Source organism: Meles meles, chromosome 9 (genome assembly GCF_922984935.1).
Source record: "Meles meles chromosome 9, mMelMel3.1 paternal haplotype, whole genome shotgun sequence".
NCBI lineage: Eukaryota > Metazoa > Chordata > Mammalia > Carnivora > Mustelidae > Meles > Meles meles.
The window spans coordinates 78880937-78899427 of NC_060074.1; the positions used below are offsets into that span (position 1 = coordinate 78880937).

General features: G+C 34.6%; 1 protein-coding gene across 4 annotated transcripts in view; it reads right to left on the reverse strand.

Moving 5' to 3' along the window:
• NCKAP1 (NCK associated protein 1) overlaps positions 1-18491 on the reverse strand; it is a 101648-nt gene that overhangs the window by 59320 nt on the left and 23837 nt on the right. For 2 of the 4 annotated variants that reach the window (XM_046018517.1, XM_046018519.1), the window contains 5 exons: positions 5748-5834; positions 5501-5557; positions 4612-4754; positions 4440-4530; positions 1120-1257 (listed from right to left, as the gene is read on the reverse strand). In XM_046018517.1, the coding sequence (XP_045874473.1) occupies positions 1120-1257; positions 4440-4530; positions 4612-4754; positions 5501-5557; positions 5748-5834 (516 nt within the window). Of the gene's footprint in view, positions 1-1119; positions 1258-4439; positions 4531-4611; positions 4755-5500; positions 5558-5747; positions 5841-18491 lie in introns of all 4 variants that reach the window. The other 2 variants (XM_046018516.1, XM_046018518.1) reach the window with 1 other exon arrangement.

An 18491-nucleotide genomic window follows, 5' to 3' on the forward strand; every position in this document is an offset into this window, starting at 1 on the left:
AAATAAGATGTCTGATTAAGGAAATTCTAAAAAAACAAATCCTGTACTAAGTCACTGTCTCTCTCCTAAAAATTCTTACTACTTAATTCACGGCTCAAATACCACCATGACATATTTGAAAACTTGGATAAAGGTTTTATAATTTATATTTAAATGTGCAATCCATAAAGGACAATGAGAGCTGTGCCCCCTTCACATTTACACTCCATGAAATCTCCCTTAAAATAATATTTTGCAAAACTGTCTTCAATCTGGTAAAGGATAAATTTCCAGGAGTCTATTCTAAATTTCCCAAGTCTATTTCAGAGCTTGTAATATTCCAAAGGATAATATATTAGTCAAGTTAAAAATTACTTATGTACATAGATGCAGTCTCACCCGAATAAGTAATTATGTGTGTGTGTTCTCCATTTGCAGAACTTCTATGTTCATATGCACAGAGGAAAAACTGAAAATACAGTCAACCCTTGAAGAGCATGAGGGTGAGGAATGCCAAACTCCTCTCCCTTTGTAGTTGAAAATTCACCTAAAACTTTTGACTCTTAAAAACTTAACTACAAATAGCCTACTATTGACCAGAAGCCTTACCTATGACATAAGGTCAATTAACATATATTTTATGTTATACATATTATATAATGTACTCTTACAGTAAATTAAGCTAGAGAAAATAAAATGTTATTAAGAAAATCTTATGGAAAAGACATTTATAGTATTTATCAAAACAATCCAAGTGTAAGTGGACCCGCACAATTCAAACCTGTGTTGTTTAAGGGTCCACTGTGTGAAAGAATATAATGATTTTCTATAGTTGGTGAAGACTGGGGTGATATTTTGTTTTTTTCTTTAAAATCTTCTGCATTTTCCAAATTTTCTACTATACCAGAACAAAACAAACATTTAAATTTTAAAAGAAAACACTTAATACTAATTGTATTAACTCAGCATCAAAATTTAGAAATAAAAAATTCAACAGTACGACTTACTGAGCATCTTACAATAAATTTTACTGACAGGCTAATATCAATTAGAAGAAAAACTGCAACAACACAGCATAACTGATATTTTTTTAAAAATCAACTTTACTATTTCATTCAAACGGGAAAAATAGAACCATACGGTGTCAGACTGTGCAGGATTAAGCATTGTACTAGGTGCACTGATGAGACTCAATAGTTGGGCATTTCTCCACTGGTCAGCTGAAAGATTCCTTCGAGGATACACCATCTGAAGAGAAATCAGTGCATCTGAAAGAGACTAATTAAAATAGGAAAAAAGGAAATTGAGGAATAAATTTTTTTTTCCATTTAAATTTCAGTTATAACTGCTGTGTGTGTGTGTTTTTTTTTAAAGATTTTATTTGTTTATTTGACAGAGAGAGATCACAAGTAAATAGAGAGGCAGGCAGAGAGAGAGAGGGAAGCAGGCTCCCTGCTGAGCAGAGAGCCCGATGCGGGACTCGATCCCAGGACCCTGAGATCATGACCTGAGCCAAAGGCAGCGGCTCAACCCACTGAGCCACCCAGGCGCCCCTGCTGTGTGTTTCTAACTGTATCATCCTAAAACAACAAAGCCTAATTACAACTATGCTCCATATAATATCTGAGGTGGGTCTAGCTATCTCAAGTTTTTTTTTTTTTAATTTATAAAAGCAACATAGATTCTGCATTCCTGGAGAAGATCTTAGCTCAGGAAATAATGTTTCTTCCTTAGAAATTAAAATGTTTGGCAATGTTGGGATTTTTACTTCAAAAGAGGTAGGAAGCCTAGTTTCATTCCTTCATACTCTGATAGTTCTCTCTGAAATAACAGAACATTAGGGTTATATGACTAAGTGTTAATAGAACTCAACATATTTCATATTTCTCCAAAGAATGCCTTATTTAAAAAATGTACTCTATCTTAATAAATTACTATACTTCTATTTGCCATTGGTCTGTTAAGTACAGCTTTATCATCAAGGTATTTAATGTTTCTTCTCATCTGCTTTTTGTTTGCTTTTAACTGGGCTTTGGTACTTAGCTCTACTTCTTTTTTTTTTTTAAGACTTTATTATTTGACAGACATCACAAGTAGGAAGAGAGGCAGGCGGGGGGGGGGGGGGCGGGGGGAGGGGAAGCAGGCTCCCTGCTGAGCAGAGAGCCCCATGTAGGCTTGATCCCAGAACCCTGAGATCATGACCTGAGCCGAAAGCAGCAGCTTAACCCATTGAGCCACCCAGGTGCCCATCTCTGCTTCTTAAAATTTCTGTACAAGAGTGATTTTTTTAATTATATGTTTTTTAAGGTTTTATTTATTTGACAGAGAGAGCCAGGGAGCTCAAGGCGGGGGTAGAGGGGAAGGCCGAAGTAAAAGGAGAAGCAGGCTCCCCACTGTTCAAGGAACTAGAGGCAGGGCTCAATCCTAGGACCCTGGGATCATGACCTAAGCCGAAGGCAAATGCTTAACCAAGTGAGCCACCCAGCCACCCCTAAGGTGATTCTTTAATCTGGCTGCACATAAACTACCATGGGATTTGTTCAGAAAACAGAAACCAGGATTCTACCTAAAATTTGGTGAACCAGAACCTTTGGGCGTAGACCCCTGAAATCTGTATTTTTATTATACTCTACCAAGCGATTTTGAATATATTTTTTAAATTAAATTAATTTTAACAAATCCTAGCAAATACAGGATAGACTTTCTACCAAAACCTGGGATATTGGGGCACCTAGGCGGCTCAATCGGTTAAGCATCTGATTTGATTTCAGCTCAGGTCACAATCTCAGGGCCATGGAATAGAGCCCTCTGTTGGGCTCTACACTCAGCGCAGAGTCTGCTTGAGATTTTCTCTCTCCCTCTGCCCCTCCCCACACTCATACTCAAAGGAAGGAAGGAAGGAAATTAAAAAAAAAAAAAAAAGGAATATCATGGAACATCAGAAAAATCATGATTAGGAAATAAATAGTACAATCCAAATGGAAAATTCTCCTCAAGCAATTTAATAGTCTAGTATATGCAAATGATATGGAGAACTTAAAAAGAGATCCAATAGCCTTTAAGGAAATTTTCATCATCTAAGTGGGAAAAGAAACAAATCTGCAGTGGGTAAAAACAAGGCCATACATCACTGGCAAAAAGTCAGAAACGGATCCATGGAGAAAACAAGGGAGGAGGAAAGAAGACCATTCTAGGTGAGGAAAAACCACTACCAAAATCAGAGACAGATGACTAGGACATGCTCAGCACTCTGAAAAATCCTGACACTTCCATCTATAATGCTGATTTTTACTTCAAAACTGATGCCATCCATTAGCTTCTTTCTAACTAATGATCCAACTAACTTCAAAACATTAAACCTATATAAATTTGTGGGATAACACAGCTAGGCAAAAAATTAATTGCAAACACACCTTCTATAAATGCATCTTCAGAATTTTCACAGGAATAAAAAAACTGAAGGAAAAATCCTGGCATTAACAGATTCATACAAAATATGTATTATTAAAATGTCTAACTCTCATCACTCAGAGAATGAACCAAGATTCTGAAATCTTGGGCTTTAGTTCTGGTTTTGCCACTAGTACTGCCAAATGACTACTCGTGTCACTTCTTCAGCCCTCAATTTCCTTATCTATAAAGAGGATATATGAGATACCTATACATTTCCCTGATGTGCTTAGGAACATTTGAATCAGCCCTACTGTGGAGAACCCATACGGCAAGACTCCTCTGAAACAAAACTGTTTCATTGAGAGCTATTTTTTTAAATATATTATAAAAGACAGATGTTCCAAATTATTTTTATAAAACTCTTGCAATTTTTTTCCTATTAAGAGGTTTTATTAATAATATAACTAAAATGTACCAAATGCTATGTATCCAAATACTTTTGTGAAGAAACTCATTTAATCATCCTCATAGCCATATGAGGTAGGTACTATTATTCCATTTTTACAGATAAGAAAACTGAGATACAATGAAGTTGGTTAAATGACTTACCCAATAATTGGCAGAGTTGGGATTAGAATCCACGTAGTCTGGTATGAGAGGAGACATTCTCAAATACTAAATTTCACTACCTCTATACCCTATACCGCATCTAAAAACTATAATGAATGATCCCTGAGTCTCCAAATACTATCTGGGAGTCTAATGAGTTCTCTGGTTCATAACTGGATTAAAACCATACATAGCTATTATTCACATCCCATTATGTTTTTCATAAAAGTTCTTAATCACTCTAAATATTCACCCTTATGCCATCTCATATGCCTATTTATTTATTTATTTATTTGAGAGTGGGCAAGAGAGTACGCATGCATGAGTGGGGTAGGGTGGGCAGAAAGAGGGGGAGAGAGAGAATCTTAAGGAAGCACCACATGGGCTCAGCACGGGGCTTGATTTCCTGACCCTGTATCTCACATGCCTACTATATGCATCTAAAAACCAGACTTTACCTTGCTGTGGGGTACAAATTCTTCCATCATCTTCTTTAAAGGGTTTTCATAATCCACAATCATCTGACCAAGGCGTGGATATTCTCGGTCACTTAAAACAGACACACCAAATTTCAGGGAGGTGTTAGCCATCAAACAGAATTTCACAAAGATTTGTATAATGCAGGTCTACCTTGCTCCATGGGTCATTTCATGAGCATAGTTATATAATCCAATGATTGCCTTTCTTTCTTCAATTCGAGACAGCAGTATCATAAGTGTTGTATAGGTTATGATCAAATCTAAGTAGTTCTTTGTTAAATCAAAGTTTACAGTCTAGAAAACAAAAATCAAGGTCAACTCCTTATTTTATAAAACTTTTAAACACACACACACACAAATCTTCACAGCAGCTATTGAAAGCCAATAATTTTCTATATTTATTTTATCCCCATTTCTAAGGTTCTAATTCCTTTCACCAAAAATATACCTAAAATTTAGAAGTTACAGGTAACGGTTCTGTGCTGCTGACAAACTTTTATAGATGAAAAAAAGTTTGTTAGTGCCTTAACTGATGACAGTTTAAAGGGATAAACAAAACCAGAATAAGAAGGAAGATGGAGCCAATCTCACTAAGAAAAAGGAGTATTATACCAATAAGTAATAAAATTCACTGAATAAGTAAATTGTCAATGGAGACATTTTTCACTTTGATTTCCTGTATCTAGAAATTAATCATACCTAAGAAAGATTCCATCAAGTATGTCTTTCACAGAGAAAAATATTATTCACTTAACTTTTAATTGGGTCTTCTAAAATAAAATACTAAAAGTAACTACTACTTCCCAATATGGGCAAAACTTATACCCAGTGACAAATAAACAAGTAAAAAGACAGAATACATTATAACTCCTTACCTTAAAAAAAAAAAATGCTACAAAATATGCCAACTTAACAATGCTAAAATTTCACACACTAGACACGTAGATTTTTTTTTTCTGAAGAAAAATATTCAGTCCCCTTAGTTCTATTAGAAAATCAGACAGAAGAGAATCGGAAATTTTTCTGAAAATAATACTTACAATATCAAAGAAGACTTGGCAAACATCAATAGTATTCAGCAATTCACAAACATGGTCCTGAAAATAAAGCTTATTTTAATCTCTCACCTATATAAATGATACTAAATTTAGAAAACACACACAAATAAAAAGTATTTTAAGTTTTAGTTCTAGAAGAATTCAAATTTTATTATATACAAGTGATAAAGCAATTTATACAATTAACAAACATCATTCTATGTTAAATTTTAATATTAAAATACATTACCTTAAATTCCATAACATCTACAAATGTGAAGTAGTATAATGCCAGATTTTTCAGAATCTCTGATTTTTCTTTCTGTAGCTGTGCAAGCTGTTGCTGTAAAAACAAAATCAGAATCCATTATTCATTCAGAACAAAGATACTTAATTTTACTACAAACTATCTTCTTTTATGATTGCTATATGGAAGCACAAGCTCTTAGAACAATATCTCTAGATAATTACGGCTTTTTTAAAAACCAAAATACTTGAGACAGCAACTGCTAATAGTGATCAGCAACTGACAGCGTGAAGCTATAAAACCAATCAAAGCAGATTAGTATCAGGCTGCACTACTATTAAGGAAAGTTGGACAATGTTAGGAAAAAATAACAAATGAACTCTTTAAAAAAAAAAAAACTCATGAGCATGATCACATTACTAGAAGTGAGAGGGAAAAAAAAGAAGAAAAACACTGTAACTTACACTACAAAAAAACAATATGCTTTATAAATTTGGAACTTACCAAAAAGAACATCCAGGCAAAGCCACGTTACGCATGCAAAATAAAATGTAGATACAAACATAAAATACAGTAACGGTTCCCTGACCAGATCCACAGAACATAATAATACATTAAACAAAAGCAAAAAACCACAACAACAAAAAAAGAAATGAGAAAGAAGCAAAACTAGGGTTAAGACACTGGTTAACATGAAAGAGGGAAATGTGAATACAAAAGATAAATATCATTCAATCAACTGTATTACTAGATTTACAAAAGTCCTAAGTTTTTTTTTTAAACTATCAATATAAGTTCTGAAAGAATACAGCCATATTTAATGTCCTGTGTTATCCAATAAATGTGAATTCCAATAAACTTTCTAGAACATTTGATACTGAGTGTAGTCCACAGAACAGCAACTCCACATCATTTAGGATAGCTTATTAGAATAGCAGATTCTCAGGTCCATGGCAAATCTACTGAATCAGGCCCATGGCAGATCTAATAAAATACCGAGGTGATCTGAATGCACATTAAATATCTGAGAATCACCTAGCCAGAATATGAAAAAACTAGAAAATACAGAAAAGTGGCTTGAAATAACAAACTTGCTACCAAATCCACATAATTCTGAGGCTTTCATGCAGTTCTTATTTAATATAGGAAGGTTGTGGGAAAAGATGCCTCTCCATCTTTTCACTGTAATGAACCATTCATTATAAGCCAGAAAATTTACAGCAGTTAAGTATAACATCAAGGGAAGATTTTAAAAAGTAAACAAAAAAACTGTAACAAGACTAATTTAAGACAGCAAGCACAGGGTAAACTACCCTAAGACTTCAGTCCCTGAAGACATTTAAAGAATTCTGTCTAGAAAACATGTGCAAATGAGGTACCTCATTACTTCCTCTAAATGCCATACTGAAGTGTATACTTACAGTGATGTGTAACTGTTTTTAGCTTTATCTATGAGAGTAACTGCCTTTATTTTGAAGAATATATCTGTTTCAAAACAAGTCATGTTCATATGCACATTTTTAATCATTACCACTCATAACATCAAGCAGATAGTTATTTAAAAGTGATTCTATTTCCAGGGTGTGGCAGATGGTAAAAATGGGTGAAGGGGAGTAGGAGGCATATGCTTCCAGTGATGGAATGAGTTTAAGTCATGGATAAAAGGTATAGCACAGGGAATATAGGCCATGGTGTTATAATAGGGCTGTATTGTGACAGATGGTAGCTACCCTTGTGGTAAGCATAGTATTAACATACAAACTTACGGAATCATTATGTCACATACCCTGAAACTAATATGACACTGTATGTCAACTATAATTCAATTAGAAATAATTAATTTTTAAAAGCTTCTATTTCCTCAGATTATACTACCTTCACCTTGTTCAACATTAAACATTTATGATTAATGTCTTAGTCCTTTTTCTTGCTGTTCAGTACTTTAAATTTGAGTTTTGAAACATAATAGGTGAAAGACTCATTAAGATAAGCAAGAATATAATTCAGTTGCTACTGGGCTTAATTATTAATCGTATCTTTCAATTTCAGCATCCTATTTGGACAAAAAAAAAGACACAGTCACCATCTCATTATGGCTTTAATGATTCTTTATACAAAACTCATTTTACATACTGATAACCTAATGTACACAGAATGTAAAAGAACTGTTCCAAAGTTATATAACTACTTCATGGCAGGACCAGAATTGGAAATCTCACTTCCTCATTCCTAATAAAGTGCTCTTTGTACCTGCATACCCACCAATTTCCCTTTTTAATAACAAAATCTCATTGTGGTCTAAATTTCTCATTCGATTTTATTTCCCCACAACCATATGTAACTAGCTTCTACAATGACCAAAAGAAATGCACTCAACTAATGAATGTCTGAATTCAAAACAGTCACGTTTTCAAAGCCCTATACAATTTGGTCCTAAATTTAATTTACCTTTCCAATCTTAAAATTTCCCCTACATTCATTCACACACAGTAGCCAAAACAAATTATTCACTATTTTCCTATCTCATGTTTTCATTGTTTCCTCTACTGAGATGTCCAAATCCCACTACTCCCAAATCACTTGGTTTAAATGTTAACCTATTTTCAAGAAACCATCCCTGACGGCACCTCCTTTGCTCAGTTGGTTAAACATCTGACTCCTGATTTAGGCTCAGGTCATGTGGGATTGAGCCTGATAATGGGCTTCACACTCAGGGCAGAGCTTGCTCCAGATTCTCTCTGCCACTCACACTGGCACTTTCTCTTTCTCTCTCATAAATAAATAAATAAATAAATAAACCATTCCTGATTAACCTTCTTCCCTGAATGCAAACAACACCTCCGTCCTCTAATTGTGTCTAATTTCTAATACCATTTTCTTCCATGTATCACAGTTATCTCCAACACTATAAGACAGTGTATGCAACTCATTTCTTCAGGCTCTACAACCTATATCATATAGCTCTGCACTTAAGAAATCATGCAATATAAACATCTATGAGAGGAGTGATTTTGACAAATTAAAAGGCCTTTATATGTCAATGACAGATGACAGGTTTGGGTAGTTTTGTTAGAAAGCCTACCTCTTCATGGACCACTGGGTGTGGTGCATAAACAATGAATCTTGGAACACTGAAAAAATAAATAAATAAAAAAGAAAAGAAAAGAAAGCCTACCTCTTATTGCACAACGATTGTATGACTTTACCTCTCAGAGCCTAATACTCTTATAATGTGCCAAAATAAAGTACATAAGAACATCTGACAGTGCCTGACACCCAGAAGCTACCCATTAAATATTAAGTAAGTAACAAAGGAGGCTCACAGACCACTTCTTCAAAACAACCAAAAACAAGGCTATTTTAAATAATCCCAATACCACTTATAGTACTTCTAATAACAGTTAATATTAAGTGAGCAGGCACTTTTTGCTAGGCATTGTTCTAAATATTCTACAAGTATCTCACTCAATCATCTCAATTATGTACTCTATTTAATGAAAATAAATTATATAAACCTATAACAAAGAACAAAAGTGTCTACAATTTTCAGACTTCAATCACAAAAAATGCTACCACTTAGTTCTTAAAGTTAGGGAGAGTAGATACTACCAAAAAGTACTTAATTTTAGGTTCAACATCCAGAACAAAGTTTTCTTAATTCATCACCTCATTGTTTTATAGCAAACAAAAATCAGGAAATAGTTTAAGAACACAAATTAGTAATAAATTGTTTAATGTTACAGAACAGAACATTAGAAAAGCACAACTCTGAGAAGAATGCATTCTGTTCATTAACACTTTAAAAGCATATCATAGATTCATATTAACTATATACATTAGCAAAGTATATAGTTATACAATGCTTTCTTAAAATTTCAAACCATGGATCATTATTCTTACCATTCAAGTAAAAGAGTAGCCACGCAAATCATAAAATAAGATTGTACCTTTGCAATGAAAAATCTTGGTAATTGATCTTTGTCAAAGTAAAAAGCATTTTCCACACAAAGTATCTAAAAACATGACTGAAATGTAGTATTTACTAGTTTTCATTCTTTCAAAGAAAAATTACTGACAACTTACAACAAGGAACCAATGCCTAACAGAGCTACTCACTGATTTTCAACACAAAGAAATGTGGCTATAGTTCTTTATTCGCTTATTTCAATTATTACCTTCTTTCATTAACAAAGTTGCTTATGCACAGTATTTTTCTTGGTCTAAATTATGCCAGTATTTTGTTCCTCTTAAAAAACAACCAAGTATAGGAGTTTGGTCTCAGGGAAAGCTTTGTATAGTTTCTTAGTATGATATTCTAAACCAGGCTTTTAAAAGTACGAGTCCCGAAGAAGCTATTCGGATAAACCTCTTAAGGAACTGTCAGCTACCACCCTCATCAACTCTCATCTAGATCACTACACTAGCCTCCAAACTGGACTTCATCTCTTGCCTCTTCAGTCTTCTCCACATAGAAGCGGGAGAGTGAGAATTTTAAAGTAACACGCTATCTCAAAAAACTGATTCCAATAATGGTTATGCAAGATATTAATACTGGGTAAAGAGTATATGGGAACTCTCTGCATTATTTTGCAAATTTTTTCACGTCTAATATTATTTCAAAATAGAAGGCTTTTTAAAAATTCCAATGGTTTCCCATCACACTTAAAATACAAAGTCCCTACCAGAGCCTCAGAACCAAATTTAAATAACAGACCTGCCTACCTTTAAGACCTCATCTCCCTTCATCCTCCTCTAACCTCACTCAGTAGTTAATGTTTTGGTCTTCTTCCTGCTCTTTTAATCAACTTCACCAAGGTTGGCCCTACCACAGAGCCTTTGCACTTGCTCTTTCTTAAGTCTGGGGTGCTCTTCTCCACTTCTTTGCATAATTCACTCCACACTTCTCTTCAGAGAAGCCACTGTTAAGCATTCTTCTCTAAAATAGTCTCCTTTTCCTCATTACTCTCTAACTCCTTATTCTACCACTTATCTCCAATCAAAGTATGTATTTATTTCTCTTGTTTGTTGTCTAAAATCTCAACTTGAACTTATGTATCATTCTCTGCTATATTGCCAGCATTGAGATGGACATAGCACACAGACGGACAATCAATCCATCACCAATCCTCAAGATTCTCAAATAAAAATCATGAAGTCAATTTTCAAATTGCACTGCTGACTGTAGATGAATGTAGTATCAGGCATCAACTCATGCCTCAAATGAGTTTATGTATCCTAACACAGAGTGATTTAATCCTTTGAGCAAATCCTCAAAGTTGGGCAAAATATTTCATTATGTCTTTCCAGGATAAGAAAGCATAAAAGAAGAAATATGAAACATCCAAAGAGAATGACATATTCTATCCAATATAAGCAAATCTCTTAAGATTACCTGAAAATCCAAATTCACACAAAGAGTATACAATTTAAAAAAAAAGTTCATAGGATTTTGTAGGATTCTTTTATCATATATAAAACGATTCTAGGGGCGCCTGGGTGGCTCAGTGGGTTAAGCCGCTGCCTTCGGCTCAGGTCATGATCTCAGGGTCCTGGGATCGAGTCCCGCATTGGGCTCTCTGCTCAGCGGGGAGCCTGCTTCCTTCTCTCTCTCTCTCTGCCTGCTTCTCTATCTACTTGTGATCTCTCTCTGTCAAATAAATAAAATATTAAAAAAAAAAAACGATTCTATTGGTAGTCAATTATATCAGAAATGCATTTTTCTGAACAAAAAGTAAGTAAGTTTTAGGGAAAGTAACCCTAATCCCTCCCACTCTATCCTGTCCACCCTCCCCCCCCGCCACAACTGTGGTCTCTCTCTAAATGAATCTTAAAAATATATATATACCAACATAGTCGTGCAACCATCACTCCCATCTATCTCCAGAACTTTTTTCTATTTCCCAATCCAGGTATATTTTTAATATTCAATTTCCAGATACAGAAATAGACCGTAAAAGGGTAAAATGCCAATACAGGTCAAATTTCAAAGCCCAAACATCTCTTCAATACGCTTCAACATTGAAGCTGCCCTACAATGACACAAAATTAGTATAGGAATAAGCAAAGCCAAAGCTATTTTCAGAAAATAGTTGTATTTATTTGTAGCCTCATCAGAGTGAAGCTTCCAAGAATTTCTCTAATTCAACCTCTTCATTTTATACATAATGCATACATACATACATACATAAATGCAAACTTTTTCCAATATTGCTAGTCATCTGTTCAATTCTGAAAAGCATAATTTTATATTTTAAAGAACAGAAAGGCAAAAAAAAATTAAAGACTGCCTCTTTTGTAACAGGACTTTGACTAGCCTGTCGACTGTACAGTGACTTTCTGTATATTCCAGTTACTTCGATGCTCCCTTGAGATTTTGATACAATTTTGATACAATTTAAAGGAAGCAGAACTCTGCATTTGAAGTAAAAAATGATTAGGTCTGTTTTTCACATTTAAGTAGCATGTGACTATTTTTGTACTAATTTTGATATCATGGACATTCTTTTCATGATCTTATTTTGCCACTATAAATGTATCAACAAAAAAGCATTTCCAAAATGCAGGTTTTAGAACCTAGGTTTTAATAGCAATTTTTTATTTGTAAGGTTAGTAGTTGTAGGAATTGAACAGTAGGTGGTACCCAGTTATCCTGACATTGAAATGTTGCTATAGTTGTCAGTTGTTTTTTTTCTTACTATGCATAGGAAATTTCCCAAACAAGACTGCTTCGATCATATGCATGTATGTAGAATATTTTTAAAGAACAAAAATATTGTTAAAAGTGTCATTCTATTTCAGACGTCATATACATATAAGCTACAATTTTGAGTGGTTTATAACCTCTTTGATCTTTGTCAAAGTAAGGACTTTAATTGCTCCTCCCATCAAGAATTAATCTATTTTCCCACCCTTACAATCTCAACTGGTCTTGTAACTTGCTTTGACCAACAAAAAGCCACAGAAATGACACTCTTAACTTGCGGCCTTATGGCTTCCAATTTTCCTCTTTCGGGAACACCGTCCTAAAATGCCATGGGTGAAGAAGCCTCAAATATCATGTCATGTGGAAAGAAGTTGTTCAGCATCTTGCTAAGCCCAGCTAGGCCCATCCCCAGCCAACTCACCACTAAAAGCAGCTGTGATGTAAGACTGGTGAGACAAGCACAAGAACTACCCCACCTAGGCACAGAATGATAAGAAATAAGTTGTGTTTTAAGCTCAGCAAGATTTGGGGTGGTCTGTTATGTAGCACTAGGTAAATTAAACCAATCTCTATTTGACCACCTCAGTGCATTAACTTGCATCAGAAAAAATCCTGAAAGTTTAAGATTTCTGGTTACAAGATGGTCAAAATTAACGCAAACTGATGAAACTACTGTAATTTTATCATAACTACTAGAAAAATCATTAATTACAGATCCTAGTATAGTGTGGCTAGGCATAACAGGTTTATATAAAAGACAGCACACTGTGTTAATAATATAATTTACCTCATATAATGGCACCATTTTCCAATATAAGTAAAAATATAAATGAAGCTAGTTCCTTTACACTGAATTTTAATAACTAATTTTTATAAATTTTTCTATAATATGTGATTACTTTGCTTTCATAACCTGGGGACACAGAGAGAAATCAAACTTTTCTTACTGATTAGATGTCATCACTGTAATCAATAATTATACCGAGCTATTCATGTCAAGATAGCCTTAGGTGCTACTGACATATACAAGGTAATAAGCTAACATTACCAGTCCTTGCTGGCTATACTTTTCACTTTTTAAAGTTTCTATTTCTCTTCCTGTCAATTATCATTTGCTCCTGATAAAAGTACCTTCAATGTACAGTGCTTTAGAAAACAGACTTGTTACAATTTTGCCTAAGTAAACTCAACAGCTTGACATAGTGAGAACCAAAAGGCTTATTTCTAAATAAACTTTATTTTTTCTAAAATACCACTTCTGGCTGCTCAAAATTATTTGTTTTTCATAGCTTTATTGTGGTACAATTTACCTACCATAACATGATAAATGAACAATTAAATACTTTGTGTAAATTTAGAGTTGTGCCACTACCAACCTTATTACTTTAGAAAATTTTCAATATCCCAAAAAGTTCCCTTGTACCTACTTACTTTAACCTCACTCTTACCCCCACCACCCTCAGCACCAAGCAACTACTGATCTACTTTCTGTCTCAACAAATCTACTTTTTCTAGACTTTTCCTATAAAACAGAATCGCACAATACGTAGCTTTTGCGATCTGGCTTCTTTCACTTAGCCTAAATGTTTTTGGAGTTCACTGATACTACAATATGCATCAGTAGTGTGTTCCCTTTAATTGCTAAACAGTATCCCATTAAGTGGATATAGCACATTTTATGTATTCATTGATTGCTGGGCATTTGAACTGTTTCCAGTTCCAGGCTATTACAAATAATGAATGCTGCTATAAACATACCTATATGTGGACACACACTTTCTTTTACTTGGGAAGATTTTTTTTTTTTTTAAGATTTTATTTACTTATTTGAAAGAGCGAGCATGAGTGATAAGAAGGGGCAGAGGGAAAGGGAGAAGCAGACTCTCTGCTGATCAGGGAGCCCAGCACGGGCCAATCCTAGGACCTTGAGATTCCAGGACCCTGAAGATCATGACCTGAGCCAAAGGGTCAGCTTAACGGATCGGGCCACCCAGGCTCTCCTCTTGAGAAGATTCTTGAAAATAGAACTCTTCCTTCCTAGTTCTCAGAGGTATTCAAAGAGGCAAGTGATATGAAAAGTAACCTCTAGGAAAGTGAAGAATTACTATAATAATATAGTATTCATTTAGTCGACCAATATCCTAACCTATTATTATCAGGCAACATGAGGGAGCTGGGGATAAAACTATCAATAAAATGATAGCCCTCTAAATGAGTATATAATCTAGTGAGGGATATTTATGTAGATATACAGGTAACTCTCACCTTTTTTAAGTAAATATCCAGTTTTAGAAGCTGGTTACACTACAATATATAGTAAAAAACTATAATGCTTAATACAAGACAAAGACCAACTAGTAATTACATGAAAGAGGTTTAAAACACAAACACAAACACACTCACTCACTCTAGTTTGCAAAAGACCACAATAAGAATTGCAGAAGTTTCTAAGGGCAATGAGGATGGTAAAGAAGATGGGGGAAGTTAAAGGAGATCCTAAAATACAAAAGGCTCCCAGGAATTATTTTTCTTACATATTGACAGAGAGTGGTGGCTCATGTTAAATTTCCTCAATCTGCAGGCCTATAAATAGGAATAACGTTTATGCTTAAGCTGTCGTGGCTTCTTTCTGGCCTTTTTGTTTATCTGTTGTTCTTGGGAGATTTGAAGACAAGGTAAAATAGCATCAATGGAAGAATAACTCCCACTTAATACAGGTAATATCCTCTTAATACCTATACATCTTCACCAAATCTTTGAACTCTGAGGCACACCCTATACATCTGCCCTACCATCTTTTCATTCATCATCTCTCTCATGCTCTATTTCCATTTTTAGCCATCTTAAAATTGAATGCCCCCCAAAAAAATTGAATGGCCCATCATTGTATTACACCCTTGTCCCTTTCTCCCTCTATCATTATTGCCTGATAACACCCAGTGAGAGAAAGAATATACACATGCTGACATGATCTCAACCCCACTTCATGATCATAAACCATAACTGAGTAGCAACATTACTCCATTTTCACTGCCAATTTTTACTATCAATTCATTCTCTTCCTCTCAATGATTATGCCACTCCTCCTCTCCATTAAAACACTTAACAATTTCTCTTCAACTTCTCAGCTTCATGCTACATATATGAGCTCAATACTTACATATAGACTTGGCTACTCAAAATCTCCATTCAGATTTGCAGGCCCCTCAAATTTAACATATCTAATATTGAGCTGGTGAGTACCACTGCTTCTATATTTCCACCCCAAACCTGCTCCTCTTGTGTCCTCTCCCAAGTAAAGCTTGATAGCTGTTCAAGCCAAAATCTTCAGATCTTATTTCTCATTGTCCCCCATCAATGCATCAGCAAATTACTCTAGATTCTATCTTCAAAATACAATTCTAGTATCTTAACATTTCATGGCTCAGTCTCCAAAATAATTCAGAATCTGAATATTTTCCACCTCTACCATTCTAGCTCAAGTCACTATCAGCTCTCATCTCAATGACTGCAAATTTCATCCTCCTCAGAATGGCATTCCCTGGTCACCTTAAGTAAATATCTCCCCACTATCACTCTGCTCTGTTCTTCTTAGAACTCATCTTTACCTGGTATTATATTCATATTCTTTTCTATCTCTACCCAACAGAATATAAGCTCTACAGGGGGCAGTATCTTGGTTTGTTTATTCATTGCTGGATCCCCTCTCACATAACAGAACTTGACTCACAGACGTCATTCAACAAACCTTTCAAATAAGTGAATAAAGTGATAAATGGAGGGAACTATACATGCAGCACATAACCTAACTGGAAGGGTTAAAGAAAGTTTCTCTGAAATGGTGACATCTAAGCATAAACCCAAAAGACAAGAAGAAGTTAGCCTAGTGAAAGAATATGGGAGTAAAATACTTTGCCAGATAGTAAAGACAGCAATAAAGAAAGGCCTAGAGGCAAAAGAAAGCATGGCCATTTGTGCCATGAAAAGCATAAACATACTCTCCCAAACAAAATACTCCTTAAAAAATAAGCAATTAAGGGATGCCTGGGGGGCTCAGTTGGTTTAGCATCTGACTCTTGATTTCAGCTCAGGTCATGATCTCAGGTCATTAGATCGAGTCCCATGTGCAGATCCACGCTCAGTGTGAAGTCCACTTGAGATTCTCTTTCCCTCCCTCTGCCCATTCCCCACTCATGCACTCACACTCCCTCTCAAATAAATATTTTAAAAATACATAAGCAACTAAATAATTTTCCCGTGTTCTACATTCTATCCAACACTAGACAGAAGACTAACATAGTATACCGTCTTATTTATTTGTGGCCAAAGACCATGGGTATACATATTTAAAACATTTTTAGCCAAGATTACTGCTAGGAAGAATAAAGAAAATAAGTGATTTTGCAAAATCTTCTCATTTACTCCACTGTAGTTTCTTTTGTTGTCTTTTACTCTGGATCTTGGCAAATAACTTCTGATCTGACCAAAGGTAAGACCAGACCTGCCATGATAAGCAGTAAAATACTATGCTAAGGGTACTCAAAGGGTACAGGCTAAAAGTGGCTAGAGCCCCCTTAAACAAATGACAAAGAAAATAAAAATTAAAAATCAACAAGTTATTAGGTATTGGTAACATCCTTTGTTATTAGGCAGGGGATCATAATTACCATTGCAGTCAAAGGGATTCTTTGAAAGACAGCTGAAAAACTATCATTAAAGGCAAGATATAACTTTAGGAAATTTGAGGAAAATAGATGATTGCAAATGCCAGGAATGTATCCCCTTGGGGGCTATACTATAAAACCCCAGTATAATGTCCATTGGCAGTTCATTTGCAGGAAAACAGCATCAGTGAGCTGAAGAGGTTATGCTTATAGTTTAGTATAATGAGAATATACAATATACAAGATTATGATTTCAAAAGAGATGTGTTTGGTGATCATAAGAATCATCCCTGAGATTACAATGAAATCTGAAAAATATATTCCCACTCAAACTCGGTACACAATTTCAAGGCATTCCCAAACTTTATGAAAACTCCACGTGAAAGCCCTGGCGGGACAACAAAGAGAAGATTTTCCAGGATGAAAGCTATGCAGCAGACATAAGCAAACTGTCCAGAGGGGAGTTAGAAGGCTGCAGGTTATAGAAGAGTGGGCTCCGTAAAAAAAGGAAAGCTGATCAATGTGATTAGTAGGACAGGTAAATTTAAGAATTCTATCAAGGCACATAACTATAAGTACAGAAAATCATGATGCACCTATGAAACAAATTTAACTATGAAATAATTCTGGAAGAAAATCCATTTCATTTTAATGCTATATATATAATATACATAAACATAAATACATATATGTAATATAAATTATTCTAAGTCCAGTGTGACAATGGTCTGTAACAATGCAAACTAAGCACTCAGGTCTTTACTAGTTTTAATTTTTAGACTCAGTATATAATTCAATTTCATAACACTTTATGATTTCAAAAGCAAAAGAAAGCACTAACAATTTTGACAGCATTAAAGTATAAATGACTACGATGAGGCTATAAAAATAGACAACTATATTTAAAGTTTAAAAATGAAGTAACCGATGACCCAAAATATTAGGAAAAAACCTATTGAATATCAAGAAGAGGAGAGTGAGTAAGGAGCAAGAAACTGAATGACCTAAATTCTTTTGTAGCAGTCTACAAAATTCTTTTGTAGACTATATATAGTGTCTAACATTGGTAAATGAATTTATAAAAGAAAAGTTAAGATATTCCTTATATAAATCCTTTCTGAGAAATATGACCAGGGTAGGAAAGAATGGAATAGGAGATATAATCACTTTTCATCCTAAATTCTTCTGAACTATTTGACTCATTACGATATATTCATATTCCTTTTGGTAAAAATTGAAAGATAATTTAAACCAGTTTAGGTAGGTCATTAGTGCTAATGCAATTCCCTGCCAGTACTTGACCTATTTCAAATACTTTTCAAATGTATCAAAGCATGGCTTAGTTGTATCTACTAATCAGGGGTTCATTCTTTTATTTTT